The sequence below is a fragment of the Xiphias gladius genome, chromosome 19 (assembly GCF_016859285.1).
Source record: "Xiphias gladius isolate SHS-SW01 ecotype Sanya breed wild chromosome 19, ASM1685928v1, whole genome shotgun sequence".
Taxonomy (NCBI): Eukaryota; Metazoa; Chordata; class Actinopteri; order Istiophoriformes; family Xiphiidae; genus Xiphias; species Xiphias gladius.
Genome location: NC_053418.1, coordinates 888,818 through 913,968, shown reverse-complemented (window position 1 = coordinate 913,968; position 25,151 = coordinate 888,818). Strand labels below are relative to the sequence as shown.

Genomic DNA, 25,151 nt, shown 5'->3' with positions numbered 1-25,151 from the left:
CAGCTCCCGTAACAGCAGCGGCAACGGCGTTTTCTGCAGGTCTGATGGTTCTGACTGAAGCTACTCACGAGGACCAACAGCCTCCTGCGGCACAACCCACTGTCACAACAGTCCAGTTTTTAGTTGCGAGGTGGAGAAAGTCCCCTGCCAGCTGCAACCACATACAAAAAAAGCCAAAAAAAAAAACCCAACTGATAATGTCTACAGCAGGCGAGAGAAAATATTCAAGACATTGGTAAATTTTATTAAAGACGTTCATTTCTTCTAAGGCCTTTTTTGAGGAAACTAAATTCAAATACGAATTCTAAGACCTGCAGGTCCCCTGTATAGATCCAGAAGTCATAATTGTCTACAGGCAAACCATGTTTACGTGCTTTTAAAAAAAAAAAAAAAAAAAAAAAAAGTGTTACATGAATTCAAGTTTCTTCCCCACAAAGTCTAAAATCGAGCCAGAGAAATGACACTGACGCAGCCCAGTAGTTTGTCAATAGGACATTTTATTTCATACGTCTGTTGTCTTTATTCAAATTACAGTAATATACTTGCTGAGATGACCACCGGCTGCAGCCTGGACAGCTAAAACTGACAGCTGTACTACTTGAAGCAAACTTTTTTTCCTTTTTTTTTTCCTCCTTTTTTAAAATTATCTTGCAACAGAAAAAAAGCACATACTTTATGCCATGAGATGTGATGAGTGGTGGTGACGTCAGGTAGGTAGGGTTATAGTGCTGGTCTAAAACAAAAAAAAGAAAAAAGAAAAAAAAAGAAAAAACAAAAAAACAGAAAAAGAAGAAGAACCTTGCGTGTTGTACATGTTGTAAAAGGATCAGAATATGGCACATTTGGTCCACGTTGGTAGTTTTATTATCTCGTTTTCAAACATGTAATAAACAAAAAAAAAGGAAAACAGATCATCAAAGTTGTACGTGTTTTTTTTCCCCAGAAGCACAGCATTAATGACAGCATATTGAAAACACGACTGTAGAGGGGGCCGCTCTTTAAGTTTCTCTTTGTTAAAATCTTGGATTCATCAGCCAATCGTTTGTTTCTATTCTCCCTGGTACAGTGTCATCATCTTATTATTATTAATATCTTCTTTCCATCCAAAATGTGGGGGTGAGGGGAGGGGGTGGAGCTTCGTGGATGATTGACAGGGGTGGCTTTGGACATTCACAGGAAGTAGTCGGGAGTGCGTCTGGTCACATGGGGCTCGCCGCGGCGGGGGGCCGGGTCAAACTGAAGGCTGAGGGGGCAGAAAGCGTTTGTTATTCATGAGGTCACTCTGTTAAATACTTCAAAAAACAATCGGGAGACAGTCTGAAACAGGAAGTTGTACGTAGCCCGTTAAAGTTTGTACCTCGACAAACCGTAAATCCATCAGAGGTTATGTGGCGAGTCCCTCTGAAGGTAACTACTTAATGAACTTAATGAACAGCTGGCACCAGAAAAAAAACTGCAATCAGAGGCTACATTTCAACCATCTGGTAAAAGTGGTGACTTTTACTTTTTACATTTAAAATAACCTGACTTTAATCGGGTCAAACATCTTTTCCTAACCTCAACCTTGCGTTTTTAGTTGCCTGAGCTTGACCATAACAACCACAGAGATGTCACAGAGCTTTGGAGCTCTCAACTTAAACTCTATGGCGTCCATTTCACCAGGTTACAAAAACACACCAACGTACCAGTGTGTGCAGACGTGTCTAAATCTAAATGAGCCCGCGTACAGGAGGGATCTCCCTTCTGCCGAAGCCCTCGAAACAGGAGCCGGGCAAAATGGCCAAACACTAAAATCAAAGATTGGCGGCGCCCCGTGAAGAACAGCCCCGCTCACATGGTTTACGTGTGTTATGGACACTCAAAAAAATACAGGTACTGTCAGTACCAGAGGCTTCGAGATGCTCCCCGAGCTGCGCGGCAGAGTGAGAAAAGCAGATTCTGCGCCTCTTGCGAACGGAGGTAAACTGCAGCAGGTGTTCACACAGCTCACGGGACCTTTGCGCTTCGAGACAGCTGATGCAGCCGGCTTTCATCTTCCTTACTGGGACTGAAAAGGAGTCCTTGGTGCCGATTGTTCGGTGTAACGCCCAGGCCTACCCGAACTTCACATAAACATCAAGTCTTACGTCTTTAATGTTTTTGTACTTACAAAGAGTATTTCAGAGTGTCGTCCAGTTCCATGATGGCTGCCTGATTTCCACAGCGGTAGCAGTAGTTCGGAGCACTAAAGATGGTCACCACGTTCTTGTCATGGCCCCAGTTGTAGCCCTGAAGGTAAGAACACGCACATGGAGCTAAGACGAGTAGACATTTCATTTCCATCTCCACCTGACCACAGCCAGGGTCGTCACATGACAGAGGTTTAATTCACACGGAACAGGACATAAAGGCAAAGGGCTTATAAAATAAATATACAATAGGTTTTTAATCACTAAAGTTTGGCTGGTCTAAACTCTCTGACCGATTTATTCCTTAGAATTGCAATTATTGGTAAAAAAGGGTTTTATTTATCAAGTAAAAATAAGAGACTCGCCACTTTTCTTCATATTTTAAATCCCATCGTGCTACTATTGTGTGTGTGAGGTTTTCTGTGACTGTGCCAGATAAGATCTGGAATATGAACGTCGCTTTGGACCATTTGTCCTCATTTCAAGCATTTTATTTCCCGAATGATGAAGTGAACAATGGAAATAAAAATCACTAGTAGGCTCCAAGCTCCCCCTACTTAGCTGATCAGGGTTATACTTGAGTTGGATTTTTGTTTTTTTACTGGTCTTTTTTGGGGCTAACAAGCTTAAAGTTATAACAGGAAAATGATAAGTCATTTCTGGCATCATAGTAATCAGTAACAGACTTTGCTCTTCAATCACCTTCAGATTGACTGTGTTCATCTAAGGGACAATAATATTCGAGAAAGAGTCTCATAAATTTTTTAAACTTGCATCCACCAGTCAGTCAAAGAAACTCTGGGCTGTCGACTGAAACTTTCCTAAGACTGACAAGATTCTCGCTGGCTCTTTTGAGCCACACTGGTTTTAATTACAGCTTTTCTTCAGTTATAAATCTATCAATACAATCAAACTCGTTTAAATCCTCACTTTGCTGCAGCTGCTGCCTGAAACTCATTTGAACACAAAGCGGGTGAACTCTGTGTCAGGCGCAGTGGGAGTGAAACTGGCACAGAAACGGGGATGGAGGAGCACTGCACCCTTATAAAACTTCATCATATTATATTGCCATGGAGACAGAGGGATTTTAAGGATGCTTCAGTCCACTTGTGTGTGAGCATGTGAACCAACTCGTCTAAAATACACTCAAAAGACTAAAGCTCCAAATTTCACGTGTCATCCCTCCAGAAAACATTCAGCATTTTAGGTCATTTTATACGTTTTTAAATGACTAATTGCAGGAAGTCCAGCTCAAGTAGCTGGTACCTGAGCAGACTGTGCAGCGACGTGTCGATGTGAACAATAATCTAAAAGGTCATTTAGAGACCGAGTCTCAATTACATAGTTTGTTCGGAGAGCGCCGACAGGTTTATTTGTGCAGTGTAAAATGTCCAGCTCAGTATTTATCTGGGTCACATTTCTAAAAAAAGAACTAAAAATAAGAATAAGGGAGGTGTAGGTGCCCTTTTGTAGATTCTATTGCCTGCGTTTACACCTCTGGCTACCTGGCAGAGCTCCTTCTTTGGAGCTAATAGATAGTGACGTACTTCGGGAGGTCAGCGTAAACAGCTTCAGGTGTTGCTGCTTTGTGTGTGTGTGAGACAGGATACAGTATTCGACTGTGTTCATGCCACATGTCTGTGTTTATGTGCATTACTGTGGGGTTTTTCATTTTCTCTGGAACATTTGCTTCATTTTATTGAGATGGAAACAACAGGCTGAGCCGTTTTGAACTGAATAACAGATCTGTATTTAGTTGACCTACAAACTGAGCGTTTTATTGGAAGTGCGTGTCATTCCTAAATCTCACAGAGCAGCAGCCTCTCAGTGGTTTTAAGTTCTGCAAATGTACACAACAGGATCCTTAACAAAAAGGTTTGTTTAAAAGAAAAAAGCAACCAATCTCTACAGGTGTGTGCAAAAATATAGTTTTTGATGTAGAAAGAAGCAAATTCAACTCCTGCAGCAAACAGTTCTTCCCTCTTTCTGTGCAGTGTTTCCTTTGCCACTGGCTGCCACACAGACCCGAGGCAGCATATTTCCACCCCCATGCTGAATGGTTGGCAAAGGGGGCTCAGGTTCTGGTGAACACCTGTCTGTGATAAACTGAACGAACTGACAGTGCTACTCATCCAGAGCAAGAGGACCCACTAAATGCTCCCACATAAGATTCAAACATTTTGGCCATCGCTGCGTCTACTTCTGCCTCTTCTCTGCATCGGGTTCATCAGGTCTAAGTATAACTCAGCTCTGACCACGTGGTAAATATCAACCACTGCAGGAGAAAGCTGTGTGTGTTTTGGGACGGGAGCAGGAAAGAGCTTGTTTTAGGAAGAATCGGTTATTAAATGACAGGTTTTTTTTAAAAACTGAATTCACAGATATTAAACAGGTTAGAACAGTGACTCTTGTTGATCTATTGCCCTGTTGGCTACAATAGGTTTCATTGCTTGTGCAGGGGGTGGAAACAGGACTTTCATTTATTTATATGAATTCGGTTTCTGTGACTTTGCCTTTTTTTCGTAGGACATTATTATTACATTGCTGCTCTTTTCCTCTGCGGCTGCTTGTTAATTGATTGAATTAACTGATAGATCGTCATGCTGCTGCCGGTGTTACTGTTCCCTCTCTGTTCGGGTTGTCGTTAAGGTCGACATTTTGGATCTGGTCTAATTATCCTCGGGTCTTTTCAGTTCAGCTCCGCTGCGGATCGGGTCTCTCTTTTCAGAAAATTAATTTATGCGCGTAGGATCGGGTAGGTTTTCCATGGGTTTGTATTTTTGACCTGTGATGATCTCCACTCACAGGTTTGAATCATACATGAAACAAATCTACACAGAATTTCTACAAAATGTGTTGCTTTGTACAGATTTAAGTGTTTTATTTGTTGCGTAGGTTTGACTTTGTTCTCCGGCAGGACATTGGTGGGTCTGTGTGCGTCTGTTTTACCTCCATGACCAGCTGATGGGCACGGGACACCAGGGTGAGGCCGTTGGCGTGGTTGAAGGTTTCAGAGATGTCCTGTCCAAAGGTGTAGCCAGCACCTCGGGGAGAAATACCCCACCCACCACGATCATCAGGGTCCGACCACAGCAGGTCACACATTGGGCCCTGAGAGAAAGAGACAGAGTCACTGCAGTTTCCCAGTGCAGGACATCTTTGTTTTCTCCATGTTGTAAACCACATGCTAACATTTGCTTTCTCCTCTGTCTGAGCTGGAAATGCAGCTCCTGAATCAGACCGATAACGTCATTTAGTCATGCATCATTACTATGTTTTATCAAATTTTATCACAAACCACAAACCGACTGCAGTACTGTTTTTGGACAATCACTCAAGTTTGAAAATATGATATAATGTCAGAGTTCACCTGAACTAGAAAGTTGTTAAAACAGCAAGACAGCAAGGGCCAGACGTCCAAGATTAAAGCGCAAGTTTGGTGATATTTTATATTCTTCTTCGTCAACAAATCCCATGTTTAGACTCAAACCAACACTGAATGTCTCCTATTAGCAAGAACTGCGTGTGTATCACCACCTGATCTATCTGATTCCTCCGAGCCTCGGAGCTCCATTGTTTCCAGAAACAATTAAAACACATCAGCGAGTCACACTGTTGCGCTGGGTCACATGTTCCTTCTTCACCATGAACACACACACTGTGATTTATTTAGACTCATTCCCGCACCCGCACACACACACACACACACACACACACACACACACACACACACACACACACACCGTCCTACTGCCCCAAATGCTCACCACGGCACCAAACGTGGATTAATCCGCCACTGCAAATAGTCCCCAACAAATGCACCATTTCCTCCCGTTTATTTGATAAAACTAAAGCCTTTTTTAGAAATCAAACTATATTATTTCCTATTTTCAGTAGGAACCGATGGACTTAGAGCCGTGAGCCACAGGCAGAGGCAGTTAGCAAGTGTTGAGGGACGAAGTCATATGTTGTTGGTTTGAAACTACCCATGGGATGTGTTGACAAGAATGAAAACATAGACCACTAGATTTATCCTTTAGGTTCTGGTTCTCCAGTGACATTCTAGTTTGTGATCAGATATTTGAAACAGACAATCACACAGTAAAATCTCCTCAGAGTGTAACATCACCTACACACATTATCTTTGAATCGACATCCAGTGTTTAAGCATTAGAGGGGTGTGTGTGTGTGTGTGTGTGTGTGTGTGTGAGAGAGAGTGTGTGAGAGCACGCGTACCTCATGTGGGACTTCTTGCAGGCGGTCCAGAGCTCGTATGTGATCCAGAGTGTCTATGGAGGGAGACAAACCTCCGTGGAGACAGAAGATCTGAAACCAAAACACAAGAAATGATAAATTATCCTGCTTTATGAAAAATTTAATTTATCTGAAGCTTTAAAACTGAAGATTGGGGGGTGGCCATTATCATCCAATTTTCAATGTCATCATATACAATTATTCAAACCCGTAGTTCTCAGACTGGTGGGGGGGGGCACAGATGTCATGGGGAAAAATGTGGAGCTCATCAATTATTCATTCATGGAGAAACAACTAGTGTGTATTGCGAGCAAAGCTATCAAGATTCAGCTTAGCTAGGTTAATTCAGACAGCAAAAAACAAAACGTAAAAACACAAGATGGACAGATTTAAGGACAGGGAAGGAAAAAAACTAAAAACAGATGATGTGCATCAAGCAAACAGCTTAGCCAAAATACATAATTAGGGCTGCAACTAATAATTATAGTCATTATCGATTACTCTGCAGATTATTTTTTTAATTAATTGTTCAGTCTATGAAATGCCAGAAAACAGTGATAAATGTCATGTGTTATAATTTGCCAAACGCTAATGTGACGTCTTCAAATGTCTTTTTTTGTCTGACCAGCAGCCCACAAGCCAAAGATATTCAGTTTACAGTCCTGTACAACATAGAAAACCATCAAATCGTTACATTTGAGAACATGGTGAATTTTCGCTTTTAAAAAAAGAAGAAAAAAAAAACGATTTTTCAATCATCAAAATAATTACCAATCAGTTGATCATCACCTCTTGATCATCTAATTGTCAATTATCATAGTATTTTATACTAAAAAACCCCTGAGAAAACGTGCATGAAAAGAAACACACAGTTCGTGTACTTGATGTTATCCTACTGAAACTTAGCATTGTTGTGTTTGATTACTAGTTTCCTCACTATTGTTAATGCTCAAAAAAAAAACTTAAAATGTGGGGTGGCACAAATTTTTTTTTCAGCTTTCAAAGGGGGAAATAAAACAGAAAAGTGTTAGAACCACTGATTTAAACCATTAACACTAAAAAACTCATCTTTTTCTCCTAGAAGTGACCTTGCAACATTACAACATCCAGTAACATCCTGTATCAGAGGAAGTACATCACAGTACAAAAACCTGATGCCGTTTCACTGCTACTTGAAATTGGGATGAGAAAATCCGTCATCTGATGGCAAACCAAGACAGCACCCCTAGCTAAGCCTCCTACCTGTCCATCGACCAGTGCAGTGAGCGGCAGGTAGTCGAACAGGTCTGTGAAGTACTTCCAGACGTTGGCGTTGCCGTACTTCCTCAGGCACTCGTCGTAAAAGCCGTAGACCTGCGTGATCTGCCGCGACTCGTGGTTCCCTCGCAGGATGGTGATTCGCTCCTGGAAACGAACCTGAATAAAAGAACAATAAAAAAATTAAAATTAAAAAAAAAAAAATTAAAAAAAGCTGCAACTCATGTTTATTTACATTTAGAGTTTAAAAAAACCCAATTGATTAACTACTCACCTATTTTGATAAATCGATACACTCTGTCAGTCATTATCAATAATTTCAGAACTGTGAATATTTGTGAATATTTGCTATTTTGTTTGTTTTACATGATAGTCTGCCAAACATTTTTGGGTTTTGGATATTTGTTCGCAGAAAACCAAAACAGTTGAAGAGGTCATTTTTCCCCAGAGTCCAGGATTACGTTTCAAATTGCTTGTTTTTTTATGACCAACAGTCCAAAACACAAGGATATACAGATTTCTTTAAAGAAAGACGAAGGGAACCACCAAAATATTCTCTTTTGAGAAACTGGAACCATTGAATCTTCTGTAATTTGCTTAAAAATCAATTGATTATCAAAATTGTTACAATAAATTTCCTATTAATCGACTTCATTGATTCATTACTTCTCGTTTCAGCTCTAATAAATTAAAAACTACAGCTTAGATTTGGCTATTGAGAATTACTCCTTTATTGAATCAGATTCTATATTTAGAAGAAGCAGGGATTCTTTGTTTTTGATATTGTGTAGCAATTTTTAAGTACTGACACGTTTGTGCGTCAAAGTACATGTTTTGTTACCTCACTTTACTTAATTTTGGGCTTTTTAAAATATGACAGCTACAGCTGAGCTTCATAGAACATGGATTATTCGATAAAATGTATAATGGCTGCACCAAAAATAACTTAATGCAAAGGAGGAAGTCAGTCAGTTTAACATGACTCAGCATATCCTGCAGTGTTTCTATTGTCCACAGTCATGGACATAATGTCCCAGAATTAGAGTGAGACAGAAGATTTATAGATGAGGAAAAATTGTGGCTTCAAGTCCAGTTATAACTGATTAAACAAACCATTAGTTACTTTTGTTTTGTCATTTCTTAACTTGATCTGGTGCTGATGCTTTATTTTAATAGGTGCATTTATTTGTAATGAACTCAGTATTTCATATATTGCTTTTCATGTCGTTAATTACACGTTGCTGCTGCTCATTGTCATCAGGGTGTTCCTGTGATCTGTGTCTGATGCCTTACTGCAAAACAAATCTCCATGGGCGATAATAATAAAGTTGACATTTTCTGAAGAGTCAGGAATTTCACACTTGATAGAATCACACACTTTGACTCTCCGGTATGAACCTGGCATCTCATCTAGTCACAATTAAGGCTGATTGTTCCATTATCCATTAATCTGACGATCATTTTCTCAAGTCTTGTTCTACTCAACAGTCCAAAGTCCAGAGATATTCAGTTTACTGTCATACACGGCACCAAGAGAATATCTGACATTCTTTCAATCCACTAGAAGTTGCAGCTCTAATCATAATATGTACCTGATCAACCAGCTGATCAATAGCGATCTGTGAGAAAGTCGACCGAGGAGCCACATAACCTTTGGTATCAAACCTTAGTAGTTTTCTTGTTAACGACTGAAATGTGTTTAAAGCATCGGAACTGCTCAGATTTTCATGGATCAGACAGTAATTCCTGATTTAAATAATCATTTGACTAATTTTAGACTTTATTTATGAAAAGCTCTTGTTCGGTTGCCTGTGTTCAGACAACAGTTATCATTCGACAACTTTGGCTTCTTTTGTCAAATCAACAAAAGGAGAGAGAAACACTGGTTATCTGCTCGTCCATCAGCTCCAGTCATCTCCTTGACGTCGCTACATTCCTCGCTGTCTGCTCACACATCACTGCATCATGTTTTTACAAACGTTTTTATGATGCAATAAAAGTTCCCAGTAAAAATATCAACACAGGGACACTGAATACTTCAACTTCCTAAGATCCTAATCAGGGGAGTGTATGTCTGCCCAGATTGACGAACATTTCAGTCAAACTCCAAGTTGAGTTTCTGAAGCCGATAAGGATCCAACATGTTTGTTCACTTCTGTCTGAGCAAATCAAATTTAGAGGAACTGATGATTATTTTTAGATGCACTGAGGCAGGTGGAGCAACAGGTTTAGTCTCCTGCTGATCAGATTTGTCACAACAAACAAAATGTCAGCAGGCTTGTAGCCTCAGAGCCGAAAGCTCTGCTGAGAATCACCTGAACATGATCAGATACTGATCAATCAGATCAATGTGGGGACGGATTAGATCTCCTTTTTTTAAATGCAATTAATAAAACATGTTGTGATAGGTATAAATTGAAGCACAACTCAGTTCTGGATGCCGTGTGTCTCTTGTCGACTCTAAGAAACTGATTTTTCAACGATTGTTAATGAGAAATGAGACATTTAGAAAAGAAACCACGATGTTTTTCTCTTTGAAAATCAGATGCAAAGACCAACAACAATCCCGTAAGATTCATGCTACTGTCTGAGTAAAGGCAGGAGCCTCAGACTGTGGCCTGGCTTATCAGGCACGTGCTATTCAAAAACACACTGCGGCACAACGTTCTTAACCAAACTATCATAACATACAGTAACTACTAATCGACCCATTAGTGAGATGAAAACAAAAAATTGTTTCATCACAAAAAAACTTTCAAAAACTACAGTTGATAAAACACTGTACGGTTCAGTCAGAAGTAAACAGCTTTGTGATGATTCAGGGGCAGGATCGTCTAGTGTCTGCTCTTCTAGACTGAATATGTTCTCATAGGTGATGGTCGCTCGTCCTCAGAGGAGGCGTTTCATTCATGTTTTTAGTCATTCGTCTAACACGTGTCAGACAGAACAGATCATCATCTATTTTAATCAATACAGCCACACAGGGTGTGTAACCATCCGCAAATCTGAATTGAAATTTGACATTTATTTTGGTCTGCAATCAATAATAGAGACATTAAACATGAAACTATTACAAAAAGGCAATTACTCAAATACCAAATAAAAAGGACGATAAAGCAACAAAGATTTCTGTAAACTAACCAAGTGTTCTACATGTTTTCAATTCCTCACTACAGCTTATCCACAAATTCACCCCTTTAAAAGGATTTTTTTTTACACCAGTCCTCACAATTTGTTTTTTAACATGTAAATTCCTCTCAGATCATATCAACTTTCCCTCATTTTAAAAACAACCTTTGGATACCTTCAGGTAATTATTTATTTTTTACACTCCACATGACATTTGGAAATTGACCAAATCTCTCAAAACTCTTTTTAGTGCTTCATTCAATATCTTATATGTAACTCTTTTTTGAAGTACAAAAATTGTATTTGGTTTATTTGTATCTCCCCATACCTCTACACATTTATGGAATGATGAGGAAACAGTATAAGGTATCTAATGAAGATTGATTTATTTTCTACAAGTTTCTGCTTTGAGGCAAGCTATATGTGGTTTCCAGCATAATTTATTATCTACATTCACTCCCAGAGTTTGTTTTGTGTACGTGTTGCATAATTCCCAAAAATAATGAATTTAGTCCTCCGTATATTCAGTGGTAGTTTTGTTTTAAAAAATAAATAAATAAGTCAATAAAATAAATAAAAAAAATTTTAAAAATAACTCTTCAGAGATTTCAATTCCTTCCTGAAATGGAGTGGAAACTACACCAAACCAGTTCAAACCAGCATTGTGCCAGTCGGGTTTTTAGGCACACTCAGACGTCAGCAGTTTCACATGACTGGAAAAAGCCCTTGAAGGATGCAAATAATCATCCTGTGTTTGTTCTGTTTCATCACTACACTCATTTACACACATTAGGACAAACACACACAAGTTAGATGGACACATTTAATGTTAACATGCTACAAAAGCTGTCCATCATGTGTCCAAGTCAAACATTACAACTAGTAAACTTGTGGATCATGGTTTCAAATATCAAAATATTCAAAATCTTATATTAAATCGCCATCTGTGGTTGGGAATTTTAGCTGAAGTTAACAAAGAGCCTGAAGGCCCCATTACTTTTGGTCTCTTTGAGGTTTGTTTTTTTCAGTTGGTTGGACGAATGCTGTTTTACAGATCCATAAATTAATAAAACAAACACTAAAAATCAGGGTTTCGGCAGGATACCACACAGAACACAATTTAACACCTAGTGACAAAAAGACCAACAATTATATATTAAATACCTGAATGTATCTACATTTATATCACATTTCTTTCAGTGCTTCCCAGCTGTACATAATAATTCTGAGTAGCATAATTAATCAATGAATGTGACCTGGACCCAGATAAGGGCGCAGAAAAAAAATTAAATTAAAAAAATATTCAATCAATTATAAACTTATTTGAAGTTTTTGCTAAGATCTTGACTTAGTGATAGTGTTTGCTGCAGGTCTGACGGTGCTCAACAGCCCCCTGCAACAAAGTCCACTGTCACGACAATCCCGCTTTTAGTTTAGAGGTGGAGAAAGTCTACTGACAGCCCACAGTCATTTACAAAAAGCATTTAAACTAATATCACTCTCTGGCGAGAAGAAACATTCGAGACTACTGTGAACTAAATTTAAGACTTTATACCTTCCAAGGTCATTTTTGGGGGGAGGGGCTGAATGCCACTTTTCAATACCTGCAGATAGACACACACAGACGGACAACACGGCATTGGCGTTTACCTTTAACGTGACGAGCAGCGTGACCGTCTCCACAGAGTAGTAGCCTCTGTCGACGTAGTCTCCCATGAACAGGTAGTTGGTGTCGGGAGACTTGCCTCCGATCTTAAACAGCTCCATCAGGTCGTGGAACTGACCATGGACGTCGCCGCACACCGTCACCGGGCATCGCACCTGAGGGGACAGATAATGGCGTCACCAGGTCGTCTCAACCAGTGCCACGACCGGCAGTTCAACAGTAATGATACGCTGACTACACTAAATATTTTGTTTTCCCTTTGCACATTAACACCTTAATCAAATGAAGGCACTCTTTTTGAAATGACACTTCTGTTGAGCACAGAGGTTCATTCTTGACCTCAGGATTATATCTGTGATCAAATATTCTAAACTCAAGGTTCGCTAACTAACTTTGTCTAGAGCTTCTTTGGTTTATAAAAAAGTGAAAATCAGCTAATATACCATAATTTGATAGTTTTTAACTGAAATATCAGCCATAAAAATTCAGAATCAGATGGGACCAACTACTGACAGCAACAACTGCAAAACCCAGGTACGTCTTGGATTAAATTTCTGCAGCAACCACCATGTGTTTGGTTAAAAGCTCAATATTGAAATGTCTAAACATTAACACTGACAGATTTTTGGTGTCACTAGTACAACTCAAGTCAATTCCATTTTATTTATATAGCACCAAATAATAACAGAAGTGAACTCGGGGTACTAGACCCTACTCTCAATAGTCAACCCATCACTGATGTTAGTAAAACCACTGTGCAATTTCCTCAAGTGACTTTTCATTTCCTCATTAAAACAAAAATCAACCTGCAGGGCACAATAAAAACATCTAATAGTTAAGTTGAGAAAACACCTGAAACTGCACACTCCAGTAAATAAACAATGATCACGCTCAAAGTATAAAGACACTGCAGCTTGACTTGAATATTATGTTTTGTCAGTGTTTGGTAAAGGACAACTTATCTAACTTTATCGTGGCTGACAGATCTGGGGTAGAAACAGTTTCTGTAAGGACTCGGTGACATTTAAAAAGGAAAGTGTGTGTGTGAGCCTGCAGCTCAGCAGAGACACAGTTTTCAGTGTAAACAATGTGTGATATTGTTCAGACTGTGGAGGCTCAGTCATATTTATATTCAAACATGCCAGAGGGAACAACACCGAGAATTAGATCCATGAAACATTTGTTTTTTCTAATATACAGATAAAACCATCCAATATAAAATTTTAGCCAAACAAGAAACTTCTATTCACTGCTTAAATGTAAAAATACTTTTTGGTTTCAACTGATGCGTTGATCTTTTCATCATATCGTGTAAATCTTATTTAGGAATAACCCCCATCTACACATAAATGAATTGATCTGTGCTATTTGAGAGACTAATGTGACTTCTTGCACAAAAAAAGCTTTCAACATTTTTTTTCTAGTTCCCTTTCTGATGCAGTTTGGAAACCTTCCAGCAGCTGAAGATTTCACCATCTGAGTCTAAACAGGCTGTTGTCCCGTTCTGCTGTTTCTCTGCTTGTTGGTGGAGTGTTTGTGTGTATTTCTGGTTTGTTTCTAAGAGTCTGCCAATTATTCTAATAAAACACACTAAAAAAGACACAGTCTTTGGTTGAACTGGTTACAATTGGTAGACATATACAACCGATGACGAGGGGACGCAAATAGACGTTTTGTTTTGGAACCACAGATTTAACACACAATTAATTAATTTCTAGTTATTGTAACTGTATTGTGATCTTCATAATTAGTGTTACAGTTAAGGTGGGCAGAGATAAAACTGAAAGTCTTTTGTTAATCTCACCTGTGCAGATTACAGATTAAACCACTTTCTCAGGACTTTGTATTTAAAGGTTCACTCTCTATTCTAATCGATTTTGTTTCTGAAATTTAACAGAACCGACTGTAGAGTACTAATTAAACGTTTTCAAAGTCAAATTATCTATTGATTATATTATCCAATTAACGGATTAATACATTTATTATAAAATATCCAAAATATATAAAATTGACCAAGATATGGTACAAGAGCACGTATTCATACTAGATGATTGATTGTTGGTCAGACGACAATCAGTCATCAGGGGTCAGGGTCTAATATATGGGGTCAATATGAATCAGAAACCAGCTTCAACCTGGAATTATACCTGATAAATAACTTACATTATGAATTGATTATCGACAAACATCTACGATTCATTTCCTGCCAACAAATCATATAAGCAAAAGCACCAAATCTGTCACTGTTTGTGGTCCCACTTTATCATCACTTAGATTTAAATTCCCTTTTTCAGCTCTGTAACGGGACAATCTGTTGCCCAAAGGCCGCCATGTCACCCAGGACCTGACAGCCATGTTGTACTGGTAATCAATCAATAAGAGTTTGATTTTTCTGCGATGATGTTGAGAACAGACTCAGGCATCGTGGGGAAATCTCACCTCCTGAACGTTGGACTCCTTGGTCAGAATCTCCTTGGCCTGGAGGAGACAAACACACAGATTCTTTTATTTAATTACCGACCTTTTCAAAATATATATTCTGTTAACCTCATCTCTCTCAGACACTTAAATGATCGTGTGAGCAGACAGAAGGTTAAATAAAACTCTTCACAGACACACTAACAGAAACTCATGTCATACAGGTCCACGTTCAGCCTCCATGACAGACCGCCGCATTATTTAGAGATGTCGAGGCTGCGTGACCTCACAAGACACCGTAGTGTTTGAAATGAGTTGGTCATAAATAGAAAGGCCAAGTTTTTGCTGATGAAAATGAAAAAAAAAATTTTAAATAAATTAGTAAGAATACACACAGAATAGTAATCTGCAACACTTTTGATAGTCTGTTCAGTCAAAATGGCCACCTGATTAAATCAATACTGAAGATAAATGTTAGTTGTAGCCTTAAATGATTAAAACAGAAATGCTGATAACAGTACACCTGTATCAGTGTAAGAAACAAACTTAACCAATTTTTTTTTTTTAACCAACTAATCAAGAAGACTTTGCTGCTTTGCAGTGTCTCGCTTGTTCTGATGTTTTTAAATCTCCAGCAAGTTTCAATTTTGGGGAAGAAAATTTAACACTCACTCAAAGCATTAGTTACATAACAGCCAAAAAATAATACACAAATCATGAGAGCTGTTAATGTTGAATACAAACAAAAATATCAAAATATCAAATTATTAAATCATGCTGTCTAACAGAAGACAAGGAGTCAATTTATCTTCGAACACAGACATTTAAAGTCAAAACTTTGGGCTCCGCTGACTTGGGACGGCCATTTATCCTTATGTTTAGACATTCCACTGAATAGTGATTTCTACTTTGAAAATAATTTTTATTTGCAGGTAGGGCTGCAACTTATAATTATTTTAATTATCGAATATTGATCCAATTTTTTGCCGATTAATCTGTTAATTGTTTAGTTTATGAAACATGCTGTTCAACCAAAGTCCAAACCCCCCAAATATCCACTTTATGAGGACACATGAGAAAGAAAAGCAGCAAATCTTCTCTTTTGAGAGGCTGTACTCTGCAGAGTTCTGGCATCTTTACACTATTTTTGTTTGAAAAATGACAAACTACTAATCAGTTATCAAAGTAGACGATTATCAATCAACTAACTGTTTCCGCTCTATTTGGAGGCCTGTTGCTCTATAAAAGCTCACATGAGCTGGTAACAATTGTTATCTGACGTTTCCGCACATCCCTATTTACCAGACCTGCATATCATCACGAAGTAAAATTACTTTTTCTCCATTCGCCAATATCGGATTATTCACCCTATAAATAACTCAGCAGACACTTTCAACTCTTTGCGGATCAAACCAAGGTTTTGTGGTTTTCCTTCCATTCATTCAACTCACACAGACCCAAAGTTGCCCCTCGACACACTCAGGAGAAAACACAGCCTGCGGCTTCTCAATAGTACGATTTATAGATATTGTTATAAAGCGTGATGTGATAACATTAAAGGTCGATGATGCAGAAAAGCTACCCCAAGAGTTGCTTTTTCTGGTGCAACAAACCTGAGGTGACGCCTGAAAACCGAGAGGCTTGACAGGTTTATACAACAACACAGTTGATCAATAAAGACAGGGCGCGGTGCAAATCGGAACACATACACCTATTGATAGATATTTACTTTTAACATAGAAGTAAGAATATAAAACTCAGGAATCCAACACTAGCTGAGTCCTGGTCTGTGCGCAGAATGTAGCCCTGTTAATAAACTTGCAGTAAAATGGGCTCCGTCTACTTATTGGTAATAATGTAAACGATGCGAATTTTCGGCCTGCCTGTCCTAAGACGACGATTGTCGGATAACCGTCCACATTATTACCGTTTTGAATGGTCGGTAGTGCACTTGGCGAAAATAAGAAATTTTAAAAAATGCTTAGCTTTAGCTACAGTACTGTGATACACCAATAACTTCAGGATGACTGGTCGAAAACGGGGCGAAAATAGCCGCCTTGCTGTTATCTCATTCCAGAAATTAGTCGGAGACGCTTTCGCCATCTAGGCCACATTGAAAGCGAGGCCGACTAAGTCCAAATAAAACCCGGACTGATTAAACCCACTTACCTTCTCGCAGAGTGTCCTGACTTGGTTTTCCGTTAGCTGCTTACACTCGTTTAGCTGTTCGATCCATTGGTCTAATTCTTTAGTAAAAGATTTGTCTTCCATGACAGCCGCGGTAGCTTGCTAAGCTAGCTGTGTTAGCTACCTGAAAAAAACAACTGGCCTGTGTCTCAGCGCTAGCTGCTTTAGCCCTTAGCTCGTCGTATTGTTAACCCGATCTAGTCCCGCCAAACCGGTTGGAAAATCAACGACAAGACCTAAAACTGACGAGCCCTTCAATCAACTTCTATCATGATAAAGTACCGATGTTCAATTACCGACGCTAAAAACCAGTTTATTTGGGCCGGGGGAGTCAAAAGGGTCGAAAGTCCCCGATGCGGCAGACCGTAGCGGCAGGAGTCAGCGGCGTCGCAGCGGTTAGCCGATTTGCTAAAAGAGCTAGCTACAATAACATCCGGGGATTTCAGCAGCGCGCAAAGTCGGCGCACTAGCGACACTGCGCGGACAGACGGTGAACTGCAAGAGGGTTCAAAGTAGCGGGTACAAACATAGGGGTCGGGCCTACCCGAAAGGACGCAGGGTAAATCGGAGAAGCAGTGGTGGAGTGTAACTACTGCTTGAGTACAAATCTCCATTTCATGCACCTTTATAGCGACAGCCAACGTCACAGTAAGGCAGCCCAGCATTTCCACCACAGTGTCGCCTTTCTCCGTGGATACTGTATTGTTTTTAGACCATTCAGACTCAAGACATTTGCTATTCTTTACCGCACCATTACTTTGCTCTGACCGATTATGTTTGCTACCAGTCGGCAGCTCCCTTGTACTTCTGGCGGAGGTGATGACATGACACGCTTAGATCGGGATACTAAGGTAGAAATGCCATTAACCTGTCGATGCATCAAATATATGTCTTTTTATTTTTCATGCTTGAATCACGACAGAATACTGCAGCCACGAGCACTCTGACATTAGCCGCTGAAAAAAACGTTACCGGAGGTGAAGATTGAAAAACTTCCCTCTTTCTTACCTGTTTTAATCCATTTCAATTCAGTGTCATGAATCACTTCATACTCTGTGTGTTATTAAGCGATTTGTTTGATAACCACTCGCGACCGCACCGGCTGGGCGGTGCTCCGCCTTCTCGCGGCCGCCCCTTGACCGGCGTACTCGGTGCATCAAATGAAGCGCGCCGGCTGGTTGTCAACAGTCAGTGAATGAGCCCGTGAAGCGGCCATATGGCTGCATGGTTTACGCATAGACTGTGTATGGGGGAATAATATCGGGATCTTTATATAGAGTCTATGATTCTACGGCACAAATCAAAGCGTGTCGTTAGTCGTTGTATCCAGTCGAGATTGGGCCACAACAATGGCTCATCTGACCCAAAACCCCGCTGATAAAGAGAGGTGAGTCCTTTTAAAAGCTAGCCTATTAGCCAAGATAAGCTAAAGCTAACAGCTCTCCGCTCAAACTTCTATAGAAGATTTTTCAATTTAAGGACAACTAGGATTCGGCATACATGTAATCCAGGTTCATATATTTTAATCCAACAAAAACTCCGTGTTTGTTTAACACGATTTACGACAACGAAATCATTAACTAGAGCAGCGAACTGAGGGATTGAGGGAGTAGCTAACTGTCGGGTCAACCGAGTTAAATTGTTTGTTGTAATAAATCATGTTTACCACTATACCGCGTTTGACTTGGTGTTTTGTAATGAGTTCGGTATAAAGTCACGATTTACGACGTCTTTGGCAGAAACCGTGGCCAGTGGTAAAATGGCGTAGTTTTTACGTGAAGTCTGGCCTGGCGACCTTTCGGCGCAGTGTAGTCCTTTAGCGTGACGTGTAAAAGTCTTTTGACCCGCGGATCTCGTGGCACCCGCGACGTTATATCGCATTTTATGGCAAAATGCAACGGGGGGACATACCTGTTCTGTGTCACGTTGTTATGAAATGGGATTTGTTATAAATGTGGCTAACTGTTCAATCACTGAGTTGTCGGGGGATTGGTAACTTCCCGCTGAGCCGTTCGTTCAGGCCCGTGATTCAAACCAGTGGTTCCCAGAGTGTGTCCCTCTCTAGACCCGAATGACTTTCATTCGGTAGCTTTAAGGATCCGCTGCGGTAAATTACAGGTCAGGACCCAAGAGTGTGAAATGGTTTGACACATAACCAGCATCAGTGTCTGAATAATAAGCCTTCAGCCAGCTGCTCAGACACATCTGAAGGTTAAACACCAGGTCTGCGGCTAACGATTGTTTCCTTGACTATTCAATGCGTCGTTCGGCCTGTGAGATGTAAGAAAATGCCAAGAGAAATGGAAAAGAAGCCTGTGACAATTTCCTGTAGCCCAGGAGTGACCTGTCCCAACCGGCAGCCCGGGACCGTAAGATTTTCCGGTTGTTCTCACATAAGACGGCATGTCCCCAACTTTTAGGGATGCCAACTCTTAAAATAAAGCGGCGTGAACTTTTGACCTCTCATCGCAGGTGTCAGAAGTCAGTGAGTTAGACAGTTTCCTTAAAATGGCTTAAAAAATTCAATGACTATCAGATGTGTTGAAAATTAATTTTCTGTCAATTGACTAATCACTGAATCAACTAATCTCAAATAATATTTTAGGCTTCACGACTTTATCTTGTAATTTCCGTAAGGGGTTTATTGGTTATCCCCTGATCATGGAAATATGTACTTTTTTATTATCTGAAAACTTTGCTGCCACTTTGGGACAGAAAAAACCGATTCACTGATCTCAACAGACTGTCCTGGTAAAATAAAGGTTGTATAAGTAAAATAGAAACCAAAAGGTGGTGAAAACAGTAGCATCGCGTGTCGGCGTCCTTTCTGTTCGGTCTCCTCTGGTTCCCCTCCTTGTCTCCGGGGTCCTGAGCACAGAAGCCTGTTATCCTGAAATAATCACACACCAAAGTCCTGGTCACGTCTGATATCGTGATAAAGCTTAAATTGAATAGGTCTCTCATTGATAACTAACTTGAGCTGATTAAGCCATGATCTCGTAACAACAGACCTTGACAGATCTTAGTAACCACAGAAGAGCTGAAACGAGCAGTTGCTTAATCGATTAGTTGATTTGGGGAAAATGAATCGTCAGGTATTTTGATGATGGTTTGGTTGAACAGAGCAAACAATTTGAGGACGTGAGCGTGGGCTTTGGGAAACTGTGATGGCCATCTATCTCTCTTTTCTGATATTTTATAGGCCAAACGAATAATTCCAGAAAAGATTTGGCAGATTAATCACCAATGAAAATATAGTTAGCTGGAGCCGCTAATATCTTGTTTGCGATATGAAAACACATCATCTTTCAGGACCGTACAATTGGCAGATAATCGATCATGAAAATAATCATTAGCGTTTGCCATCAATCGCCGTAGCGCTCTGTTTCTATGGTCCACAGCTGTATTTGTGCAGCATATTGTGCGATTAGCGTTACGTGGTATAATTCAGGTTGGCCCAAACATCTGTTTGTGAGCAGCTTGGTTGTCGTAGTTGGATGGGGTCATTCTTGGTAGACTTTTGTTTTTCGGAGCCATGTCAGTGCCGTTTTTTAACGCTGCCTCTCGGCTCAGTGTGCTGCCCTGACTCGGTCTGTGTTGGTCACCTGTTTCAGGTTCATCTGCCTCTACCCAGTCTACATCAACAATAAGAAGACGCTGGCTGAAGGACGCAGGATCCCCACAGAGAAGGTGACTTTTAATACTCTCCCCTACTTTCACAAAGTTTCACCAGTGCACATTTTAAGTTTTTGGCTCCATTCTTTTGGTTTATCTTCCAAGCAGCTCCTTGATGTTGGCGGGGACAAACCCTGTTGATATGTTCAAGGACGCCCGCCCCCACCAAAAACTCAAATATGTGGTAAAAATTGGTGACTCAAAGTCGACTTGGAGACTGCGGGTGATTCGGGTGCAGATCTAGTACTATATAATATGGGAGAAATCAGAATAATTACACATTAAATAGTCCATCTTGTCTCCTTTTGAGAAAAATTTGGAAAACTTGATCACATCAACATTAAACAACTATTGCAATTTTTGATCATCTGTACACCTGAATATTTGAGGTTTTTTTTTTTTGAGCCATTCGTGGAACATTGGTGCTCTTAAATGAATTCGGTTAAGTTGTAAAAAGTGAGATTTCCATATCTTTCTTTGATCATAAAGCAGGTCAAGCTTCTGTATAAATACTGTGACAGTATTAAAATACTCAAACGACACAGAACCACACACAGGCTGTATTCAAATCCTGTTGCTATTTTGAGGTCATGAGTGCGTTCACGCACACATTATGGCAACATGCAAACGCACCACGAGTAAGAAGTTGACTGAGAATCCCCAGACACTTCTCACCCTCAACGGTCGCCATCTTGGCCGCGTGGCGGAAGGGGAGGGGCCACCGACGTATTTTCAAACTTGTGAAAATGGCGGCGAAGCAAGGAAGACTCGATGGCGTCGTAATTTCCACTTCGCACGAAACGGGGGATACACACGAGAAAGTAAAACATCGATTTTTAAGTCAAGTGAGCAAAGCAGCTGGGAGATATTTTTTTTCGTCGTTTCTGGTGACTGCACAACTGCCACGTTTGATTTGAGACAACACTACCCTGTTGAAGTTGGCGTACTACATCAGGGAGAAACATCAAGGAAACGCTGCGCCATCCTTGGACGTCAGGAAGCCGATATGTATCACGGCTATTTAGCCCGAATTGACCGACTGTTGGGCTCATTTCAGCGCTGGCTGACCATCGCCGTTTGAATTTACCGGTGGGTTTTACCAAGCTGCAGTAGATGGCTACAGTCTGTCACCTGTGGTGAGCCTGGCCGTGCGTCACTCAGAAAACAGTCAGCCAATCAGAAGAGAGGCTCAGAGACTGACACAAAACGCCCTGTTCTCGCTAGAGCTCCAGCGAGAGAAGCGTGACTGAGGAGATGTAAAAGTGTATTGAGATGGTTTTGGCTACCTAAGACCACAAATATATCTTCTTAACGATATCAAAACTTCAAATAAAGCAACGGATAAAAGAGAGAAATATAGGACCTTTTTTTAAATGATCGTAGTTTGTACACCACAAAAGAAGATCTGCTTCTGCCTCTGAACAGAAACTTGTTCAATGCATGAAACCTTCAAATGTACATCATCCTTTTCACAACGTCTACGTTCGTTAAACATTTTGACCTTTTACCTATGATCATCTATTTTCAGGCTTCCTTGTAGTAAGAAGAACGTTTGCAGGTTGATACTGTTGAATGAACCAGACAGAGAGTCTGCAGCCAGATGAAAAGTCTGAGGCTCGCCAGAGTTTTTCCAGTTCATCCTGAGGGGAACATGAATGTGTGAACCGAAGTTTGTCACAATCCATCCAGCAGCTGTTGCGATATTTCAGTCTGGGCCAAAGTGGTGGAGGGACCGACACTGCCAACCCTAAATCCAGGTCACTAGAATGGGTCAAACTAAAGCTGACTCACTGTTGACTGATGGACAATCTCTCTGCAGGCTGATTTTTTTTTTTTTTTTAAGAATGAAGTGAAACCAGTGAGGAAGTGAACCGTTTCAGCTCCGTGAATAAAAACCGCTGACGTTGTCTATTTGCAGGCTGTGGAGAATCCGTCCTGCGCTGAGATCAGAGACGTCCTGACGGCTGCTGGGCTGAACGTCTACGTGGAGGTAAACCTGAAAGCCGCTCCTCACACGCGCTTCATCGGGGCTTGAAAACGCATCACGTGATGACATTGTACTCTGTGCGTGTGTTACAGAACAAAATGCATCCACGGGAGTGGAACAGGGATGTCCAGTTCAGAGGTCGTTGCAGAGTTCAGCTGAAGCAGGAAGACGGCAGCCTCTGTCTGGAGAAATTCAGCTCCCGTAAGTCCTACACACTCTCTGCTGTGTGTGTGTGTGTGTGTGTGTGTCCATGCATGCGTGTGTGTCAAGGGAACGAGGCTTAAGACAAAATACTGAGGTATCATTTTTTTATGGTTGAGACAAAATGACTGAAGAATTAAAAGACCATTGTTTGAGTTCGTGTGATATTAAAATTCATGTTCTGGTGTATTTGTGTAATAGATTCCTAACAGGGTTTATCGTGGCTCAGCCGAGGCTCAGGGGCCGGTGGTCAGTTCTGCTTTGCGTTCCCACTGTATTATACAAACTGGGAAGGGTCGGATGTGAGTCATTGAAAAGGCGACGGCGGGACAGATGTTGTCCTTTTTGTGTGCGTGTCCAACAGGCGGAAGAAAGTCCTTGTCGATCTACACTTCACGGTTTGGCAATCGTCTGTATTGTCATATGATCGTATTGTCATTAGAGATCGCCAATAGACTGTCAGTAAATACAGACATTTACTGTAGATCAATTTTTAGGCTTCGGTTGGAGATGTGAGCTGACCCGGCAGAAATAGACCTGGTACGTAAGGACAGCGGAGCGGAGAAAAACGCCGTGGTCACGCAGTTTCACTGACCCAATGGACACACATACACACCTGTCTTGTATTAGCTGTGAGGACACTCGTTGACACAACCCTAGCCCCTAACCCTAACCCTAACCTAGACCTGATTCGAATCTGAACCCTAAAACCACGTCTTAACCCTCAAACAGCCCTTTCAAGGTGTGGGGTCTATTATTTCGGTACCCACGCGGCTCTCAAGCCCCACAAGTATAGTGGGCTCCCAGTTTTCGGACCCCACGAATATAGTAAAACAAGCGTGCGCACACATATTATTTCACTCACACACACACACACACACACACGACTGCAGGGAGGGGTCACATTAAATTAAGCAGCGGAGTCACTTGTGGTCGTTCCTTAATGTCAGCGGGGGGAAAATCAGGGGTAAAGTACAGCGGAAACAAAAGGCGAACCTGGAACAATGGGTACGAGTTTAGTTACGTGTCAGTAAGTTCCCGGAGTGGAAAAGGCCTTTAAGTGACAGCTGATGTGGCCTGTCACTCGTCATATTTGTCATTTCAACCACTGATGTCGACTAAACGGGGAGTACAGCACGGAAAGGATCGGCCTTTGCTCGACCTTATTGTAGCTGATACCGATCCATCAAAATACGCGAGGATCAGCCCAGACACATTAGTCAGGGTTCAAAACGTGGTCGTTTTTCAGCCAAAGGGCTTTGTCGCACTAAAAGCAGGAGGAAAAAATCCACAGGCAAAGTCTTGCATGGGTTTTTGTGCCGCCAAGTTCTTATAGAGATGGGTAAAGCGATGATTGCGTCAACCACCCATCCAGACCCCAACGACTCTCACATTTTGGATTTGAACCAAACATAAATCGCTTTTCTTTTTTTTTCTTTTTTTCTCTCAGGTAAAGATGTGATGTTTTACGTAGCCGAGATGATCCCAAAACTAAAGACTCGGACCCAGAAGAGCGGAGGAGGAGACACCAGCTCTCAGCAGGGAGAGGGAGGGAAGAAGAGCAAGAAAAAGAAGAAATGAGCGGATTTTACTTTGAAATTTGACGTCATTGTGAACTTCTTGTTTAGATCGGTGTCAGGCTGAATCAAATCCTGAACTCAAGCAAGTTCTTTTTTTTTTTTGGTTGAGAGGTTTGTTGTCTTTGAAGATTTAATGTAACTCATTCAGCTGTAGGCAGCTGTCTTTCATATTTTTTTTTCTTTGCTGAACATTGCTATGACCTAACATACCTACTTCCAGTTCATCAGGTCGTGTTCAGCAAAGAAATCAAAACATTTCTGTCACATTTCAAATTTAGAAGCAGCAGGAGGAAAGGTGAGAAGTGACAGAGGAAGACGTGCGTCTGTGTTTCTGTGTGATACCTTCCTCCGCATTTTATTGACCTCGTTACGTTTCTTTGGAGAAAACGACGAGATGAATAAATAGTTGATTTTGTCACCATTTTGTTTGTTTAATTTGAGCAAATCAATTCTGCCGGTTTTAAGCAATCACAGAAAAACCTCATCGGGGCTGCAGCTCTGTCACTTGTCTCTGACTAGCTTAGCTGCAGTTTTAGAAACGGGACCAGCTAAACAGGAACTTGTAGGGGTTTAAAACGCAGCCGCGTGCTGAACTGGACCTGACTGTTCCGTTGAAACGAGCACAGGTT

At 40.8% G+C, this 25,151-nt stretch overlaps 2 protein-coding genes across 3 annotated transcripts; one reads left to right on the top strand and one right to left on the bottom strand.

Moving 5' to 3' along the window:
- Positions 1–841: 841 nt before the first annotated feature.
- LOC120804825 (serine/threonine-protein phosphatase 2A catalytic subunit beta isoform) lies at positions 842–19,224 on the bottom strand. 2 transcript variants are annotated; one of them, XM_040154481.1, is made up of 8 exons: positions 18,991–19,224; positions 14,914–14,952; positions 12,459–12,629; positions 7,665–7,838; positions 6,405–6,494; positions 5,118–5,279; positions 2,150–2,268; positions 842–1,243 (listed from the first exon to the last, which is right to left on the bottom strand). In XM_040154481.1, exons 3-8 carry the CDS (start codon positions 12,573–12,575, stop codon positions 1,171–1,173), a joined length of 735 nt encoding a protein of 244 aa, XP_040010415.1. In that variant the 5' UTR covers positions 12,576–12,629; positions 14,914–14,952; positions 18,991–19,224; the 3' UTR covers positions 842–1,170. The 2 variants fall into 2 exon arrangements, with proteins under 2 accessions (XP_040010415.1, XP_040010414.1); XM_040154480.1 differs by lacking the exon at positions 18,991–19,224 and adding an exon at positions 17,062–17,503.
- Positions 18,237–24,943, top strand: srp19 (signal recognition particle 19). The gene is made up of 5 exons (XM_040154482.1): positions 18,237–18,466; positions 20,694–20,769; positions 22,673–22,744; positions 22,834–22,942; positions 24,393–24,943. Exons 1-5 carry the CDS (start codon positions 18,429–18,431, stop codon positions 24,521–24,523), a joined length of 426 nt encoding a protein of 141 aa, XP_040010416.1. The 5' UTR covers positions 18,237–18,428; the 3' UTR covers positions 24,524–24,943.
- The last annotated feature ends 208 nt before the right edge of the window (positions 24,944–25,151 follow it).

Excerpts from the sequence above, each read along its gene's own strand:
- LOC120804825 (XM_040154480.1), bottom strand. The coding sequence starts at position 17,163 with ATGGAAGACAAATCTTTTACTAAAGAATTAGACCAATGGATCGAACAG. Across the intron at positions 14,953-17,061 it reads TCAGGACACTCTGCGAGAAG|GCCAAGGAGATTCTGACCAA; the intron begins GTAAGTGGGTTT and ends TGTCTCCTCCAG. Across the intron at positions 5,280-6,404 it reads TGCAAGAAGTCCCACATGAG|GGCCCAATGTGTGACCTGCT; the intron begins GTACGCGTGCTC and ends TCTTTCTCTCAG.
- srp19 (XM_040154482.1), top strand. The coding sequence starts at position 18,429 with ATGGCTCATCTGACCCAAAACCCCGCTGATAAAGAGAG. Across the intron at positions 18,467-20,693 it reads AACCCCGCTGATAAAGAGAG|GTTCATCTGCCTCTACCCAG; the intron begins GTGAGTCCTTTT and ends CACCTGTTTCAG. Across the intron at positions 20,770-22,672 it reads GCAGGATCCCCACAGAGAAG|GCTGTGGAGAATCCGTCCTG; the intron begins GTGACTTTTAAT and ends GTCTATTTGCAG.